Source organism: Peromyscus maniculatus, chromosome 16, assembly GCF_049852395.1.
Source record: "Peromyscus maniculatus bairdii isolate BWxNUB_F1_BW_parent chromosome 16, HU_Pman_BW_mat_3.1, whole genome shotgun sequence".
Classification (NCBI taxonomy): domain Eukaryota; kingdom Metazoa; phylum Chordata; class Mammalia; order Rodentia; family Cricetidae; genus Peromyscus; species Peromyscus maniculatus.
In genome coordinates, this window is record NC_134867.1 from 15,766,148 (window position 1) to 15,784,247 (window position 18,100).

At 42.0% G+C, this 18,100-nt stretch overlaps 1 protein-coding gene and 2 long non-coding RNA genes across 7 annotated transcripts in view; 1 reads left to right on the forward strand and 2 right to left on the reverse strand.

Annotated features, from left to right (window-relative positions):
* Rev3l (REV3 like, DNA directed polymerase zeta catalytic subunit) overlaps positions 1-8,912 on the reverse strand; it is a 162,388-nt gene extending 153,476 nt beyond the window's left edge. Inside the window, exon 1 of one of the 5 annotated variants that reach the window (XR_013044982.1) lies at positions 8,627-8,878. Coding sequence is in view for 2 of the 5 variants with exons in the window: in XM_006984301.4 (XP_006984363.1) it covers positions 8,627-8,765 (139 nt within the window). In the remaining 3 variants the exon portion in view is untranslated. Of the gene's footprint in view, positions 1-8,626 lie in introns of all 5 variants that reach the window. The other 4 variants (XM_076552424.1, XM_016002786.3, XM_006984301.4 and 1 more) reach the window with 4 other exon arrangements.
* Positions 8,913-9,530: 618 nt separating this feature from the next.
* Positions 9,531-18,100, forward strand: part of LOC121823130 (uncharacterized) — a 126,865-nt gene continuing 118,295 nt past the window's right edge. The window contains exon 1 of the long non-coding RNA XR_013044983.1: positions 9,531-9,671. This is a non-coding gene — a long non-coding RNA (uncharacterized LOC121823130). The remainder of the gene's footprint in view (positions 9,672-18,100) is intronic.
* On the reverse strand, positions 11,959-13,250 carry LOC143268851 (uncharacterized). Its single transcript, XR_013044980.1, has 2 exons — positions 12,824-13,250; positions 11,959-12,048 (listed from the first exon to the last, which is right to left on the reverse strand). It is a non-coding gene; the product is annotated as an uncharacterized LOC143268851 (long non-coding RNA).

Genomic DNA, 18,100 nt, shown 5'->3' on the forward strand with positions numbered 1-18,100 from the left:
ATGATTTTAACACTGATTTTCATTTTTAACTGTCCTAATTCTTTATTTATGCAAGTTTTACTTATTATTCTTAAAGAACAATCATCTCTCTCTCTCTCTCACACACACACACACAAACTTACTCAAATCTATTCTACAATTATATTCTCTCCTAGACACAGTAGGCCTTTAAAGAGTTCTAAACTAATCCATGAAATTAGTAATTCTACCAATGTCCCACATTTCATCTTTCAATTGTCATCATTATCTTCCTACAATACCCACTCCAATTTGAGGGAGTAAGGGCCACTTGAAGCAGTGAAAGCTGTCCAGATTCCCAGTGTTCAAATCTACCCCCAGAGCAATCAACTACTGGACACAGCCTGAAGCTGCTGCCTGTCTAAAATGCATATGTGTGAATATATATATATATTCCAACATACGAAGTTTTAAATATATCACACATATATACATATTTAAATAAGACTAGAATGGTCTTTCTCCACCCTCACATTGTTACTGGTTTTTAACTCCTTAGACAACAGAAGAATGCATAGAACATTTGCATGATGGTTAGTGAACATATAACATATATTATATATATGTTAAGATTTAAAGTATTATAATATTATTTGATATATATAATAAAGAATTCATAACATGAATTATCAATTCAAACTTCTTCACATCAAGAAGGATTTTTTTAAGGGGGACATATATATTCTATTAGTTACTTTGCATCAAGCTAAAATGGTCCATCAAATGCACATGGCAAGCAGGATTGAGATTTGGTGGTCTTTCCCCTGCCCGTCTCTGCCTCCTTGTCATTATCAGTGAGATGCACCTTGCACTGGATACCATGCTCCTCAGGCACTTTGAATACAAGTTCAGAGCAGCTCCAAAAATCTCTTTTCCTCAAGAAACTGCTGTGGCTGACAGCTGAAGTCATTCCGATTAGTAAAGCACCTCCACTACTGCACTTCAAATATCAAAAAAATTACTACTCACCCTGGTGTTTATAGGTGCCCCCAAAGCCTCTATCTCACTAGGGCCACCCTCCAGTGAGCCACCCCCATCAATTAAAGGCTCTGAACTAGAAGATCTCCAACAACACTTAACATCAAACAGTATTGTAGCAATCAGTTGGTAGCTGTTTACAGCAATTATTAGGAACTTTTCCTTTTGTCCTGCTTTTACTAATCCTATGACTAGAACCTTAACCAGTTCTACTCACTGGAGGCAATTACTATCACCACATTGTCCTCTCTTTCCAAAGACAACAGTACCTATGCATTACATTACGTATCTCTATCTAAAACATACTCCAGTCTTTGACCTTTCCTGCTTCCTCTTACGACATGGCACCACTGATGTACATACAGTACTGTATCACACTGCAGCCACAGATATTCTGACATTTTATTTGACACATATGCAAAATGTGAAACATAAAAATCCTTGAGTAGCATTGCTAACTTACAATAAAAGTACACTTGTAACTGAAAATTTCCAAACTGCTCTCCATAGAGCATGAGTACTTCATAATCCTACCAACAATGTAGGAGACTGGCGTTTTCTTTCTTCACTACTCTCACTTATCCTAAATAGCTTTGCAAATATAACAGATGATGGAATATGTCATAGCTATAATTATAACTTTATAAGAAATACTATATACATATAGCAGTTTCACATGAAAACTGTCTTTGTTCATTCCTCAATTGGCAGGAGCTATTTACTAGAAACTGGTCCTTTCTCAAAGGTACAAATGAGTTTACTAGTCCATTTACCTTTTAGTTTATGATTTGTCCTCCACACAGAATTTTACTTCTGTGTTATAAAATTCAGAATCTAGCTTTAGCGTTTTTTCATAATCCGAAAGGCATTTATCATTCCTGAACTACATCAAAAGTGATTATCCTGTTTCTTACTTCACATTTGTTTTTGACTCCTCTGGAAGCTAACTTTTTTTTTTCCAGAATAGTAGCAATCTATTTTAGAAATCCTTATTAAATAACCATTCTTTTCCAAACTGAAAGATCAAAGATAGTATCTTTGTTTTAAAGTATTAACACACATGAGTTTATTTCTGAGTTTTACTCTGTTGCATTGTTATCATGTGTCAAAATCATGCCAGGTTCGTAAACATTTTAAGTCCCAGGCATAGAACTCAGTGGTAGAGTACGTGCCTAGCATTATACAAGCCCAGGGTTTGACCCTCAACACAAGAAAACACACCTTCATATACCTGCTCCCACACCCACACTTTAAAATTGAAATAACTTTACAAACAAATGGACATACTTGGACTAGAAATTGTTATTCTTCTTTAATAGAAAAAGTCTTTGACATTTTCTTAGCTAAGTATAATCAAGATCAAAACACCATTATGCAATTCTGCACTTTGATGGATATTTATTTTGGAGACCCTAATGAGAATCATACCTTTTTCTTACCATATTTCTGAAAAACACCTATGAAACTGGCATTTGCTTAACAAGCATGTGAACAGTCTTTTATAAACTATGCGGTCAATACATGCTATCTGTAGAAAATCTGAAAAGTACAAAACACAGTTTCTACAAAGAATCAACCTTTATATTTCAATTCATTTTTCTGCATTTAAATGACTATTTTGTAAACTGATTTTTGCACAAAATATGATGACAATATTTTCCATGTTACTACATAATCTAAAACACGATTCAGGAATGAATAATATTTTGCTGGAATATGCTCCCTTTATGTAACTAATTCCCAACTGTTAGGTATCTGGGACTATTCTCTGTGATGACTATCATCCATTGACTAATTCTTGCAATGAATGCTTATGTTTCAAGCACTCTGGTAAGCATCGCTCTATAGTAGTGAACAACACCAAAATCATTACTAGTATTTCTGGTGGTTACAATGAGGAGAAGCTAAACATTAATCGCCAACATACACAAAATAATAACTACAACAATGCTATGAAGAAGCTTTAAATGTATGTGGGTAGGGAGGGCTTCCTTGAAGAAGAAAAAGAAAACATTCTACTCACAGAGAACAACAAGTACAATACCCTCAATGTGGGAGGGAGTACAGCAAGAAAAAGGGACTGAAATAATGACAATATGGCAGGACTACAGAGAACAACATGGCAAGAAGAATATGGCTCAAGCCATGGCTGAACAGAAAGGTGGGGCCAGGCAAGACCTTGTGAGATAGGGCGTTGACAACACATTAATACAAAGAATTTTGTCTGTATTCTAAATACAAATGAAAGCTACTAAAGCGTATAAGGTGATGTAAACAGGATTTCATTTGGAAAAAAATCTGATTACAGTGTAGAAATCAGATTAGAAGGGGCAGAGTAGATTGGGATAAACCAAGATTAAAAGGCTATTGTAGTAAACCCTTTCAAAAATGTCAGGAGCTTGGAAACTACGATGGTGATGGTCAATGAAAAGTAGACGGATTCAAAATATAATCAGATTTGCCAAAAGATTTATGTTCGTAGATTAAAATCCCTGAAACCAGAATCAATGGGTCAAAAAGGAACATTTCAAGGATTTTGGTATATTCATTGCTAAGCTGCCCTAGAGAAAAGTTTTCTTCATTTGTGAATTATCTTCTATCTACTCCTCTATCCAAATTTTTAACTCTTAACCAATTTAAAATGATTTAATCCATACTTCCTTCACGAAGGCTTCCATGGCCTTCCCTTTTTGCCTGTCAGGTGGTCATGACACCCTCCTCTTGGGATCCTCACTATCTCTTGCACACGTTCCTAAACTTTAGTCTATGCTCACTTCAATGTCTATCAGCACCTGTTTTCTGTGTTTCCGGAGGGCAATGCTGCTTTAACAAAGGCGCACAGAGTATGTTGACAGACACATAGGAGCTTCTCCATAGTGTGCCAGAATCAAGAGGGCTCCTGCCTGCTTCTAGTTTGCTGATTATGACGTTAGTCAAATATAATACAACTAGTAAAGCTTTCTATTTGGCACTTCAAATATTTATTAAAGTGGCCAATATTGTTTGCGATTAGCCTAACTAGATCTCTGTGTGCTCCTGAAAATCTCTAATAATTATAACTGAATATGTCTTATATGATCTTAAGATATTTTTGAATGTTTAGCTAAAAGAGCCAACAAGATTCTCAATCTTTTGAGAATCTGAGTTAAGTGCTATAGTTTTCAAAAATCATATTCATAAAAATGTAGTTAATAATCTACCAACTTACCAAAACAGGTCATTATAATAGTTCACTACAGCTAGGTTTATAAAATAGAAGAAATCAGTCAAGCCCCTCTACTCATGTAGAATTTCACAATTAGACAGGGTTTCTCTGTGTAGCTTTGCGCCTTTCCTGGGACTCACTTGGTAGCCCAGGCTGGCCTCGAACTCACAGAGATCCGCCTGGCTCTGCCTCCCAAGTGCTGGGATTAAAGGCGTGCGCCACCACCGCCCGGCCTAGAATCCATGTTTTTAAAAAAAAAAAAAAAAAAAAAAAAAAATCTGATTTCATGTTACTATGGCCAACATTCTTTAAAAATAGGCGCCAAGTAGGAAGAAAAGTTACAGGAGAGCAGTAATAAGTTCCTGACCTTAAACTTGAAGGCAACCAGCTCCTGCTCTAGTCTGTCTGGCCTACTGGAGTCCAGGACTCAGTTAGTGAACACCTCGCTCTTCTATTTACCCCTACGCTGCATCTCAGCGGGGAAGCTCTTTGAAAGGATAATTGGGTTTCACCTGGTGCTGAGGAAATGGGGAGTCATCTAAGCTCAGCAGAAGGGGAGCTACATCAAGCAATGAAGCAAGAGTTGAGGCCTGGAAACCGGACAGCATCCAGTTCCTCACCTGAGTCAGGTCCTCAGCAGGATTTTCTGTGAATTCCCGAGTAGTCACACCCACATTCAAATATCAATGAAAAGGCAGTATCCCACACTTTGGTCACAATCTTGCTTTCTTCCACTAAGACAAATTACTAGAATGCTGTTTTAAAAGAAAAAGACTTTTTTTTCCCTACAAATGATAATGTTTGGGACACAGCTGCATCAAAATAACGTTCAAGACTTTTTTCGAGACAGGGTTTCTCTGTGTTAAGTTTGGTGCCTTTCCTGGATCTCGCTCTGTAGACCAGGCTGGCCTCGAACTCACAGAGATCCACCTGGCTCTGCCTCCCGAGAGCTGGGATTAAAGGCGTGCGCCACCACTGCCCGGCTGTTCAATACGTTTTTACAAAATGAGTCTAGGGCCAATGAGAAGGCTTAGCTGGTAAAAGAACTCATATGGCGGAAGGATTCCCTCTGATCTCCACGTATACAACATGGTGCGTGAGTACCATGTACATGTACACACACACACACACACACACACACACACACACACACACACACTCACACAAACGTAAAAATTACTAATGAGTTTGAAAGAACCAAAGGGTTTTGTTTCGTTTTGTTTTATTGTTTTTTCAAGACAGCGTTTCTCTGTGTAGTTTTGGTGTCTGTCCTGGATCTCACTCTGTAGACCTGGCTGGCCTCGAACTCACAGAGATCTACCAGGCTCTGCCTCCAGAGTGCTGGGATTAAAGGCGTGTGCCACCAGGCTCGGCCAAAGGATTTTTTAATAATAATTCCACCATTCACATGAAAATAAAATAAAGTGACTTCAACTCAAAACAGAGACTTTTAAATCCAAGACTTTTTTCTTTTTTTTTTTTTTTTTTTTTTTTTTTTACTTTACGCAAAGTATGTCCTTAAAACAGGACAACAAAAGTTAACTGGACTGTTTCCTAAAGCAGAAAATTACTTTTCATGCAATAGCAGTATTCCAATCCGCTCAGAATTTATAATTCTTAAGTAGCCATTTTGAGAGAAATTTTCTTCTGATGCTATTATCCAGGACCTTCTTTGAAAAGCAAATTCTGTTTTAAAAAATCTTTTTTTCCAAACCAAAATAAAGAATTAATGACTTCCAAAATTAACACCTATAAACTGAAGATGTTTATGGCGCTTCATGAACTTATCAGATGTTACAAATATTCATTCTTGTCTTTGCTTGTTAGTAAAGATATGAACTACCTGCATTTTGTACTAGTAAATTTGTTTTCAATACAAATTCTAGCATTCAGATTTTGTTTTTCCCCCAAGACAAGGTCTCTGTCTAACAGCCCTGGCTGTCCTGGAACTTGCTCTGTAGACCAGGCTGGCCTTGAACTCAGAGATCCAGCATCACCACACCAAACAAGCATTAGATTTTTAATAAAATATTCTGGCCTCTGTATTACATTAATTATTTCCAAGTTTTATTTCTCTACATGGCCTGCACTAGTTTTCTTTGGGAAGAGAATTCAAAAGCAGAAAATTCTGCAGCTTAGTTTTTCTTGAGATTGAATATAATATTAATTCCACTGGGAGTTTCTGACATTAAAAATGCTTGATTTATGAAAACTGTAGCTGTTGAGTATATGCCAAGGACTTCAATTTTCTTCTTGTTGTGGAAAGATTTGTTTTATACTATGTAAGGAATTATTTTATTGTTTTCTCTCTTGACCTCAGCTCCAAGGCATATACCAACCAAGTAAATTATTAACATATATTAATGCACGAATTACTGAGTCCTAAACTGACATTTACATTCATGTGTCATGCTTGAATCAAATTTTTTAAGCCTGTGAATTATACCTCTTTCAACCTGATTTCAATCCTTAGCAACTCAACATTTGGTTTTGCTTGTATGAAAAGTATTTTTTTTCTTCATTTACACTATACATTTCATAGAACACCATAAAAACAGTGGATTTTTTTTTTTTAATTAGGGACTGGTGACCTATTGTAAGTTATTCAGGAAGAAAAGAGATAAATATTTCTTATGAAATAGTTCACATTCCAATATTCAGAAACACAAATGTATATACCATATACAAATATTACTATTTGTAAAGGATATTCCTTCACAGAATTGTGCTGTTAGTGAAATTCATGTATTTCCACAAACAAAACTTTCCTACATGATACAGTTTTAAAATCACCCAGAGACACATCTTTAGTTGAGTGTAGCAGGAAAAACCAAACTGTAGCAAAGTAACTCAACCACCGTACAAACTGGAACACCACAACATAGCCTATTAGCATGTTGCTCTAGGACTTGAAAATCAACTTCACTATCATTCTCTGCAGCTGAAGGAAGAGCAGGCAGTGTATTACTCCGAGATTCCGAATCAAAACAAAGACAGCACCACGATGTTTAAAAGGGCAGAAAACCTATCTATCCTCCAGGACACTATAACGCCTCTTATTTTCCAGTCTTCCGAGTCCCAAGGGCTGTACTCTCCACCAACTGTTAACAGCATTCAAATTCTCTATCCTCCACGGTTCACAAGCGTCAAACTTCCACTATTGTAAAAAGGAGTCTTTTACCAGATCTTATTTATAGCACTGACATTTCTGACAAAGAGAATTCACATTAAAAAGGTAGTAGCTTAGAATGGGTGCCTGTATTTTGGAAAGGGTATTATCTTGGTGTAGTCCACAGAGGCGGGCTGGAGTAATAAAGATGAATGGCGATGAGGGCGAGGTGCATCAAGTGGGAAATGCTATCTACAATCCCATAGGGCAATAGCTTGGTGAGAACATCCCCCTCCAGAATACGGCTTTATCATTTCACGTTAAGAGTTGAAAGCATGTAAAATGCAAAACTGAAAAATAAAAAAAACACAAAAACCTTGTACAGGTGGCCACTGTCCTATTTGTATTGTAAATCCCAACGAGCGTTCCAGAACATAGCTTGTCATTTCCCCCCCACCATTTCTTCAAAATAGTTTTTTTTTTTTTAAGCTATTTTTAAAATGCAACCCCACAACCCAGCCCAGAGGCATTGTAAAACGTCCATGCTGCCGAGCTTGGCTGTGCTGGCTAACGGATTCACCTCCATTAAGTGCAATATTTTAGGTCGGGCGACACAAACACGTATGTCCTATCTCCACGGATGCCCATTTCCTGAAAGCCGGGCACCTGAGGATGCCGCTCGGTCCCCGCCACGGCATTCAACTCTAAGCAGTCACGACCCGCACTCGCAGCACAAGCCACATGGTCACCTCAATGAGAAAGATTATCTGGCCCCCCGGGCGCCACTTTCTACAAGCCACAGCCTCTCCGGCAGGGGCAGAGGAGAGCGAGGGTGAGAAGCAGGCGACGGGGAGCGACTGACATCGGGGCTGACACTTCGCCTCTGCTCTCAAAGCCATGTCTATCTAGAACAGGGCACCGGGGAGATGCAGCGAGGGCCCGGGGTCCCATCAGCGACCGACCTCTAAGGACCCGCGAACTCGTCCTTGGGGGGCGGCGGGGGGGACGAGGCACCGCCACCGAGCCCACCGAGTCTAACCCGCCCGCCGCTCGCGCGGTCCAGCCCCGGCGCCCAGCCGCGGAGCGGGGGGGGGGGGGGCGCAGCGCTCGCACGAACCCACATTTTTTATTTTATTTTATTATTTTGCGCCTGATGTCACGCGCGGGAGAACAGGGCGAGCCAAGCGAAGGAGAGGGGAGACTCCCGCTGCGACCCCGGCGAGGGCCGGCGGCGTGCGCGCGAGTGCGCGGCGGGGAGGGCAGCCCCGGCCGGCGCTCGCACTCCCGCCCGCCCGCCCGCTCCCGCTCCCGCTTACCTGCCGGGGTCGCTCCGAAGACTCGTACCACCGGCACCTTCTTGACAGGGAGCTGGGTGAGGGGGGACTGGCAGATATCCAGGCCCCGCAGCGGGCTGGCCATGTAGTAGTCGGCAGTCACTATCCTCACCGAAAACATGTTCGCCGCCGCCGCCACCGCCTCCCCTCCACTGGCGGGCGACCTGGCAGCAGCGGCGGCAGCAGCGGCGGCGGCGGCTCCGCAGAGGCGCCGCCTCCCCCTTCTCTTCGGTTCGGCTTCCCTCCCCACTTTCCCCTCCCCTCGCACGGACGCCCGAGACGAGCGGCGGCGGCGGCGGTGTCGCGCGCGCGCGCGGGGGGCTGCGGGGCTGGGGTGTGCTGCTGCCGCCGCCTCCTCTTCCTCCTCCTCCTCCTCCTGCTCTTCCTCCTCCTCCTCCTGCTCAGACGCTCCCGGCCCCAGGCAGCGGGAGAGAAGCCCTGGCGCGGTCGTCGGGTCGGGTGGTGCCGCTGGTGCTGTCGCCGCGGCCGCCGCCGCCGCCGGGGATCACACGGGCTCCTCGGTCCCAGGCTGCAGCTCTTGTTGCCATGATGATGATGTCACGGACGCAACCACTGGGGGAGGGGGGAGGAGGAGGGGTGCGCGCGCGTGTGCGCGTGTGTGTGTGCGCGTGAGCGAGGGCGGGCGAGCGCGCGCGCGCCCCGGCGGGGACCCGGGTTTTTTTTGGGGGGTGGGGGGGTGTCCTCCCCGCCCCCCTCCCCGGCCTGGAGCGCGCGGCCCCGGGAAGGAGCTGGCGGGAAGCGGGGGCCGCGCGGCGCGCGCCGAGGAATCGATGATTCGGCCTGTGGGCAGGGTCACTGCGGCGGGGCCTGGGGGGGGGGGGGGAGGCGGGGAGCGCCGATGTCATGGATAGGCTCCGAGGGGCGCGGGGTTTTGGCGGCTCCTGGCGCTCGCCTCGCCGACCGCCATGTCACATCCGAGGGAGGAGGCGGGGGCGGCCGCGGAGAGGATTTTTGTTTTTTTGCTTTTTTTTTTTTTTTGTCCCCCCCTCCCCGCTCCCCCCACCAGGTAAGGAAGGGAAGCCGCCCGCGGGAGAAAGGAGGCGCGGCGCAGATCTCGTGCGGCCCGGGCCTCGCGGGAGGGAGGGAGGGAGGGAAGGAGGGCGGACGAGCGGGCGGGCCGGGCGGGGCGCGGGCCGGGCCGGCCCTTCTCAGGTAACGCCGCCGAGCCCGGGCCAGCGCGAGGGGCGGGGGCGCGCGGGCCTCGGCCTATAAAAGGGCCGCCCTGGTGCTCGCTCCCTCCCTCCCTCCCTCCCTCCCCCCTCCCTCCCCCCCTCCCCCCCTCCCCCCCCCTCCCTCCCCCTCCCCCCCCCCCCCCCAGCCGAGCCCCGGCGGGCGAGCCTGGCGCTCCGCCTCGCCTCCCCCGCCCCCGCTTCTCTTCTGCGGTGCTGCAGTGTCTGCGCCCGGCCACTTGAATGAGATTTATTCACGCGCGGCCCTGCCCAGCTCTGCCCAGGGTTGGCAGAGGCACAGCACAGGGATTTCCCACCGTCGTGGTGTTCTCCCGCCCCCTGTCTACCCGCCCCGCATTTTTACATTCACCGTGGTTTCCTCCGGCCCGGAGCAAGTACACGTCCAAGACTTGTTGGCCCGGGTCACCTCCCTCCACTCCTCTCCAGGCCGCCGGCTGAGCCCTGAGAGCCATTCACAGACAATTTGGGCATAACGGGGGGGAAAAAGGGCTCATACCGGGTTTTCATGTACACGTTGTGCAAGATTTTACTACGGGTTGACACAGAAGCAAAAGGGGGGTGGGTAGGACCGTTAGACAAAAAACAACTTTTATTTGGAGCCTGAGCGGTGATGGGAGTGATGCAGTTAGGGATTTGGGGGCTCCGAGGGGGTTGGGGTGAGGGGAACAGATGCTGCTGGTGTGGATGTTAAATTACAACCTTTGGGTTTTTGTCTGGCGTGGTCACTAATATTGGGCGTGACCTTGGACAAATAATTTGGTTTCTCGAGGCCTCCGTTGTCTCACGTGTAAAAGAAGGGCTTCTCTTAAAAACTAATCTTTATGGGTTCCAGCACCCCCCCCCCAAAAAAAGATTTAAGTCATAGGACCAGAAACTATGGTTTCAGCTTTGAAATTTGCCGCTGGAATTAAGACACTTGACAGTCATTATCCATCCAAAGTAGAGCTCATTCTGTCCCACTTACAAAATTATACAGGTGCATTTTACTGGTTGGTTATATTGCCTTGGATTTGGAGTGGTGTCGAAAGCTCCTTGTTTGCAGCCATTGTGGGTTTTCACATAAAATCAAAATGCTTAAAGGGAAACATCACAGAGAGAAGGTTTCTATAACATAAATGCTAATATGGATCTATGCTTAGGGTGATTTGAGACCGATCAATGCAGTAGATTACCCTCAAGAGCGTCATAATAAATGGCAAGGCGAGGGCATAACCTACTACCAGCTCTAGTACAAGGGAAATTTTTTTTTTTTTTTTTTTTTTTTTTTTTTTTTTTTGGTTTTTCGAGACAGGGTTTCTCTGTGTAGCTTTGCGCCTTTCCTGGGACTCACTTGGTAGTCCAGGCTGGCCTCGAACTCACAGAGATCCGCCTGGCTCTGCCTCCCGAGTGCTGGGATTAAAGGCGTGCGCCACCACCGCCCGGCTCAAGGGAAATTTTTAAAAATTGATTTTAAGGGCTAGAGAGATGGCTCAGGGGTTAAGAGCGCTGACCCGAGTTCAATTCCAGCACCCACATGGCATCTCACACCTGTCTGTAACTCCAGTTTCAGGGGACCCTGGCACCCATGGCAAAACCACAAATGCACATAAAAATAAAATAAATTTTTAAAAATTGATTTTAAGTATTAAAAGACTATAGAAGTGATTTTAAAATAAGACTACCACACACAAGCCCTAGGTTCATCTGCAGTGTGTGTGTGTGTGTGTGTGTGTGTGTGTGTGTGTGTGTGTGTGTGTGTATGTGAATGTGTGCATACTTAATGTGCTTTCTGGTAAAATAAGTATCTTATATAAGCAGAATGTCAAACTGACAATGTCAGTGATTTCCACGGTGTTCTGTGGCACTTAGGATATTTTTTAAATTGTAATATTTTTGTCACTTACTAACTCACATTTTGGGGGGATGGGAAATGGCAAACTGTTTTCTTAGCAACCCCACCATCCAGCTATACCCCAACTGTGTATCTCAAACAGTATAAGATTGAGAATCCTATATTTGATGAAATCCATACATAATGTTTAAATTAAAGTTATTGTTTCTAACTGATGAAAAGTAAAAGTGCCAAATTAAGAGTAGCTCTTTCTATAACAAGATTCTTGACCATTGCATCTTTAAACATGATTTACTTTTTCAAAGGGCACTTACAACCATGTTTCACATTCTTCTAGAACTCCAAGGAAATAATGTTCACTCCTGAAAAACATTTACAGCTTTAGATGAGGAATACTGTTTCTATTACATGTAATTTAAAGTTGATTATCAAAAACCTGATAACAGTCTCCTAACCACAATTTAATAGTTTTTATAAATATATTCTTCCTGGAAAAAAATTATAGCATTTTTCAGTTAGTGACTCTGTTTTAAAATTTAATTTACTAGATAAGTGAGTTTGTCTGATAACTATCAGTTTATTTTCTCATCTATGAAATGATGAAAAAAATTTAACTTTTCAGGCATGTAATCAGACTCAAAATTTAATAATAAGGGTGAAAGTTCACATCCAGATGACTACTATATGTACAATAATGTAAAATGCCAAACATAAATTTAAATTTTTGTTTTGTTTTGTTTTTGTTTTTGTTTTTGTTTTCTCCGAGACAGGTTTCTCTGTGTAGCTTTGGAGCCTGTCCTGGATCTCGATCTGTAGACCAAGCTGGCCTGGAACTCACAGAGGTCCACCTGGCTCTGCCTCCCAGCGTTGGGATTAAAGGCGTGCACCACCACCGCCAGGCCTAAATAGTTTTTTTTAATGGCTATCATTTGCTAAGGTAATGAGAGAGATGGTGACATGATATCTATCCTTGCAGAGTTTATATGCCAGAATTATAAAAAATGTATTTCAATGATAGCAATTAACATTTTTCAGTTATTCTAGCTCATTGACTGACAGTTACCATCTTATCCATTTACTCAGAGCCTTCCTACCTGTCTGTACCAATACTTTTCAACATCAATCTAAAACATTTACCTCTTAGTGATTGATTATCTGGAATAGTAGGCAAAGACCACTGTATTTTGGGGAGAACATACTGGCTTCTTATTCATAACAACAGCCAGTCCATTCTGTATTAGCAACTTTTCTAAGTTTTCTAAGTTCACATCCAGCAACTTTTCTCACTGTGGCCAGAACACCTGACAAGAAGAAACATAAGGAAGGAAGAATTTATTTGGGCTTAAGGTTCTAAGGAATATAGTCCTTAAGGGGAAGACATGGTAACAAGAATGTGGGGTAGCTGCTCATATTTTGTCCAGTCAGGAAGCAGAGAAAGATGAATTCTAGTCCTCGGCTCAGTTTCACCTTTTAATTTATTCAGGGACCCCCAACTTATAGAATAGTGTTGTTCACAGTCAGGGTGGCTCTTTCCTTGTCAGTTAAACCTTTCTGGAAACACCCTTGTAGATATGCCGTGTGTTTCCATGGTGACTCTAACTCTAATCACTTTAACAATGAAGATTAGCCACTACAACCTTCTAGTTTGCTTTTTTGTACTTTAGAAGCTGGCAAGTAAAAACTGGTTCAGACTCCCTTGCAGCTAGAGTGCTAACATGAGATTAGTGGCATGATGATAAATGTTTAATACCAGCCACAAAGAGTGTGGACCCCTTAATATTTAGTATTCAAGTTTTTAAAGTGACTCCCAAGCCACCAGAATGATTTGCTTAGATATGAATTAATTGGAAAGAATGCTAACAATCAGAAACTGGCTTCAGTGTGTAGTTTAATTTCCAGCCACCTAAAGTGAATAACGATTCACCGTTATTAGAAAGATGAGTTCTGACAGACACCATGGTGAGAGTCTCTGATTTTCCTGGGAGGAGTAATAACATTTATTTCTGGTGTTACAAATGATGACTTGCAGGTGGTATGTATGGACGGGTTTCCACAAGAATAACACTAATGTGAGATGTACATTCTTCTAAGCATTGTTTTCCCTGGAAGTTGTTTCTAGTTGCATATTTTCTAGACCTTGCTCTCTGGCTTTGAAAGATTTGTGATCTAAATTGTGCCCATTAATCCTTAACTACTAAACAGCCCAGTCATGTCCAGTGGCATGATTTGTGAGCCTCAGAGCAAAGTGAAAATGTAGACTCTGGTTCAACTACAGAGACAAAATGTCATTTTTCTGTACTAAACTATTACGCTGCCATTGCTTCCTCATCTCCCTTCTCCTCCTTCCTCTCTTCCCTCCCTCCACTGGTCATGGTGTTTTCTAAATTTGCTGATTTGTAGCCCAGACTGGCCTGGAACATACAGTCTTTCTGTCCCAGCTTCCTGAGTGCTAGAGTTATAAACATACAATATCATCTCCAGTTTAATTTGCTTTTTAATTCAGTTTAAGGAAAAAATGAAATTTTAAATTCTTAGATGAATTGCACCATTCATCTTTATATTGTACAAAGCAGTTTTAAATGCAAATATAGTAGTATTTCACTCATGTGGAATCACCAAAATTACCTAATTGGAATTTCATGGCTTCTACATCCATATGTATTTGTGATGTCACAACTGTGTAAACTCAGCACAAAACAAACTCAACTGTTTTTATTTCCCTTCTTCATATGTATACATTCTAACAATATTCTCTACCTTCTGCTTACTGATACATAAGGAAGGACTAAAAAGAAAAAACCCTAGATTGCTCTTTATATGTTATTTTCAGGAAAATGGTTGGTCACAAGAAAGAAACATGATCAAGAAGGAATATGATAGGATTCTTTTTTTTTTTTTTTTTTTTTTGGTTTTTTCGAGACAGTTTCTCTGTGTAGCTTTGGAGCCTGTCCTGGATCTCACTTTGTAGAACAGGCTGGACTTGAACTCACAAAGATTCACCTGGCTCTGCCTCCTGAGTACTGAGATTAAAGGTGTGCACCACCACCACCTGGCTAGGATTCTTTGTTCACTTGTATTTTTTGAATGTTACCATCTTCTTTTTGCAACAAATTCCAATTCAAATGGAGATCTTAAAATTGTCAGCACCTTGACTCAGTCATAGATGCAGCATGCTTATTCTGTGCTCACTTGGACTCTGATTTACTACACCTCATACACACACCATTGTCTTGTCTGAAGGAGACATCATGAATATGATACACAATTATACACAATTAGGTGGCAAGTAGGAAAAGACATATATAGTTTTTTGCCTCTGTGTATGTTCTGTTGTGTCACTGGATTTAACTTAGAAATCAAATATTCAAGCAAAACACCTATCAGGATTTTCTAGATTTTCTGACTTAAATCATCAAACCAAACAAAGGGATTTCTGGCATTTTCTGTGAAACAGTCATTGTGCAGGCATTAAGCATCCTTGTCCCCTGGACATTACATGCTGTTGTGACAATTAGAGATGCCAGCAAAAACTTGCTATTTATTCTTGGCTGGGCAGTGGTGGTGCATGCCTTTAATCCCAGCACTCAGGAGGCAGAGGCAGGTAGATCTCTGTGAGTTCAAGCCCAGCCAGCCTGGTCTGCCAGAGCGAGATCCAGGATAAGCACCAAAAACTACACAGAGAAACCCTGTCTTGAAAAAAAAAAAAAAAAACTTGCTATTCTTGACCAATTCCTAAAGTGCTCTTCACTATCTACAGCTATGACCCATGACCACTACAAATGCCAACTATATTTTTTGTTAGTGATTCTCAAGCAAAGAAGTGGGGGGAGGTCTACAAAGTTGAATTTAAAAGCTTTCAAATTTTCATATCCAGGAAAGCAGAATTATGGTGTTTCTCCCTATTGTCAGAAAAAAAAATAATATCTACATTGATTATAAAACAAATTACAGGGATAAAATTGCTAAGGTAATTACTTGGGCTTTTGTGTCTGTGATGCTGGGAAATAGGTTCAACCTGGTTTCTTGGCATATGACTGTCCCTGAGATCTTCAAAATAATGTGTCTTTGTGTGTGCTAACAATTGGGGTGGGGCTCGTCATTAGAAAGATCAAAGCAAGATTAGAGATTGAGACTTTCAGCCCCATCCTCCAACCTGTGGGAGGTTTTGAAGGGTTGAAGGTGAATTGAACACCAGTTTTATCAAGTATGGCATATAACAAAACCTCCATAAACCCCCTCAAAGATAGGATTCAGAAAACATCTCAAGAGATGAACGCATGGATTTTCCTGGGTCATGGTAGGCTGGAAGTGCAAGGAAGCTCTGCACCCTTTTGTTAATCTTCTCTTCTAATTCTCATCAGTATTCTTTTAGTATTATTTATAATATACTGATAAGTTAATTGTCTCTGAGTTCTTTAAACCACCCCTGAAAATAATTGAACCTAAACAGGAGTTATGGAAATCTGGAATTATTACCACTCATAAACACAGATTAAACAACCTAGAATCTGCTGTTAGCATCCCATGGTGACTGCTGATTAAACCTTCACCTCTCAGATTTGATGCTATTGGGTAGATTAGTGTGAGAACAGAACTGAACCAGAGGACATCCAGCTGGCATCTCATACTATATAAGTGGCTTGCTAAGTGGCTCAGGGAGAATCCTCACACTTGTGGTATCAGAAGTGTGCTTTGAGAATAGAGAAGACACTGAATTTAAGTTTGTTTTTTCTATTTAGTGTCACATACAAATAAATTATAGTTGACTTCAGATGTCAATAAGATGGTTTGTTTGTTTTTTTAAGCAGATAAGGGGGTGGAGAGATGGCTCAGTGGTTAAGAGCATGTACTGCTCTTCAAAAAGACCTGAGTTCATGCCCCAGGACTCTTGTTACAACAACCTGTAACTTCAACTCCTGGGGATCTGATGTCCTCTTCTGGACTCCATGGACACATACACTCATGTACACATAATTAAAAATAAAGTCTTTTAAAATTAATATTTGTTGGGCTCTAAAATGTGTTTTTATTTCTCTTGTGTTAAACCAAAGGGGAGTCATTATAATCATAGATGAATTTCCTAAACAAAGTTATTATCTTTTAAACTAATTAATCTACTCATTTTTGGGGGGAAGCTAAATTTTTCTCTCTCCACTTCTGTAAATTATCAGTAAGGTCTTAAGAAGGGAACTACTGATCCTATAAAAGGTAATTTTGAGAAACAAAACCAAAAAACTTTCACAACAGTGTATTAGAACTGAGGCCTTAGTTTTCTAGGAGCCTCATTTAAATTACATATTCAGAATTTACGGTGGAACTTTAAATGGGAGGGTGAGACAGGATCTCATTTTGTAGCCCAAACTGACCTGGAACCCACTGTGTTGCCTACCCTGCCCCTGAACTCTTGGCAGTCCTGCCCTTGGCTGCTGAGTACTGAGATTACAGTACAGTATGGGATAAACCATACCCAACCGATCATGGAGCATTCCTATAGGTACTCCGCAAGAGACCGGAAGAAACACAAAGTGAAGGCTAGATTACGGGATTCCAACTTAAACAATTAACAAATAATCCAAAACATGGTGTTATTTGGACCAACACATTTCCTAGCCCTGAAGCTCTTACCACACCATTATTTTCACATCTTAAATTCCAGGAGAACGTCCCCTAGTAACCTTTTTTTATTGACACTGAACTCTCTCCTAAGATTTGATCCTCATGCTCTATCTTCATTCCAGAGACCAGAAAAGACTATTCTCAGATGGCTAAATATGGATTGGTCCTTGTATTTCTTTAATTTTTCAATCAAATGTGTTTTTCTCAATTTTGATACTTTAAGTGTATAGCACAGACATTAAGGAAAACCATAAAGTATGGATTATTCAATCCCTCCTAGAGACAGTCTGATTAACATTTTGCTTTAATTATTTCTAGAAGTTTTCTCTATGAATATATTACATAGTGGAAATAGTGTCCTAGTTTTTTCACTCTGCAATGTAGCAAAAATTCCCCATGCCAATTAAAACTTTTCATATACATTGTCTTAGTTCTATTGCTGTGAAGAGACACCATGACCAAGGCTACTTTTATTTAAAAAAAAAAAAAAAGCATTGAAACCTCCAGGATTGCTTACAATTTTTGAAGATTAGTCCATGATCATTATGTGAAGGAGCACAGTGACAGTCAGTCAGGCATGGTGCTGGTGAAGTAGCTAAGAGCTATGTCCTTGTCCACAGGCAGCAGGCAGAGAAACACTGGACGTGGCATGGGTTTTTAAAGCTTCAAAGCCTAACCCTAGTGACTCACTTCCTCTAACAAGGCCACACCTGCTGATCCTTCTAATTCTCAAACAGCTCTTCTCTCTGGTGACTAAGATTCACATAGATGAACCTGCGGGGGCCATTTGGGGAGGGG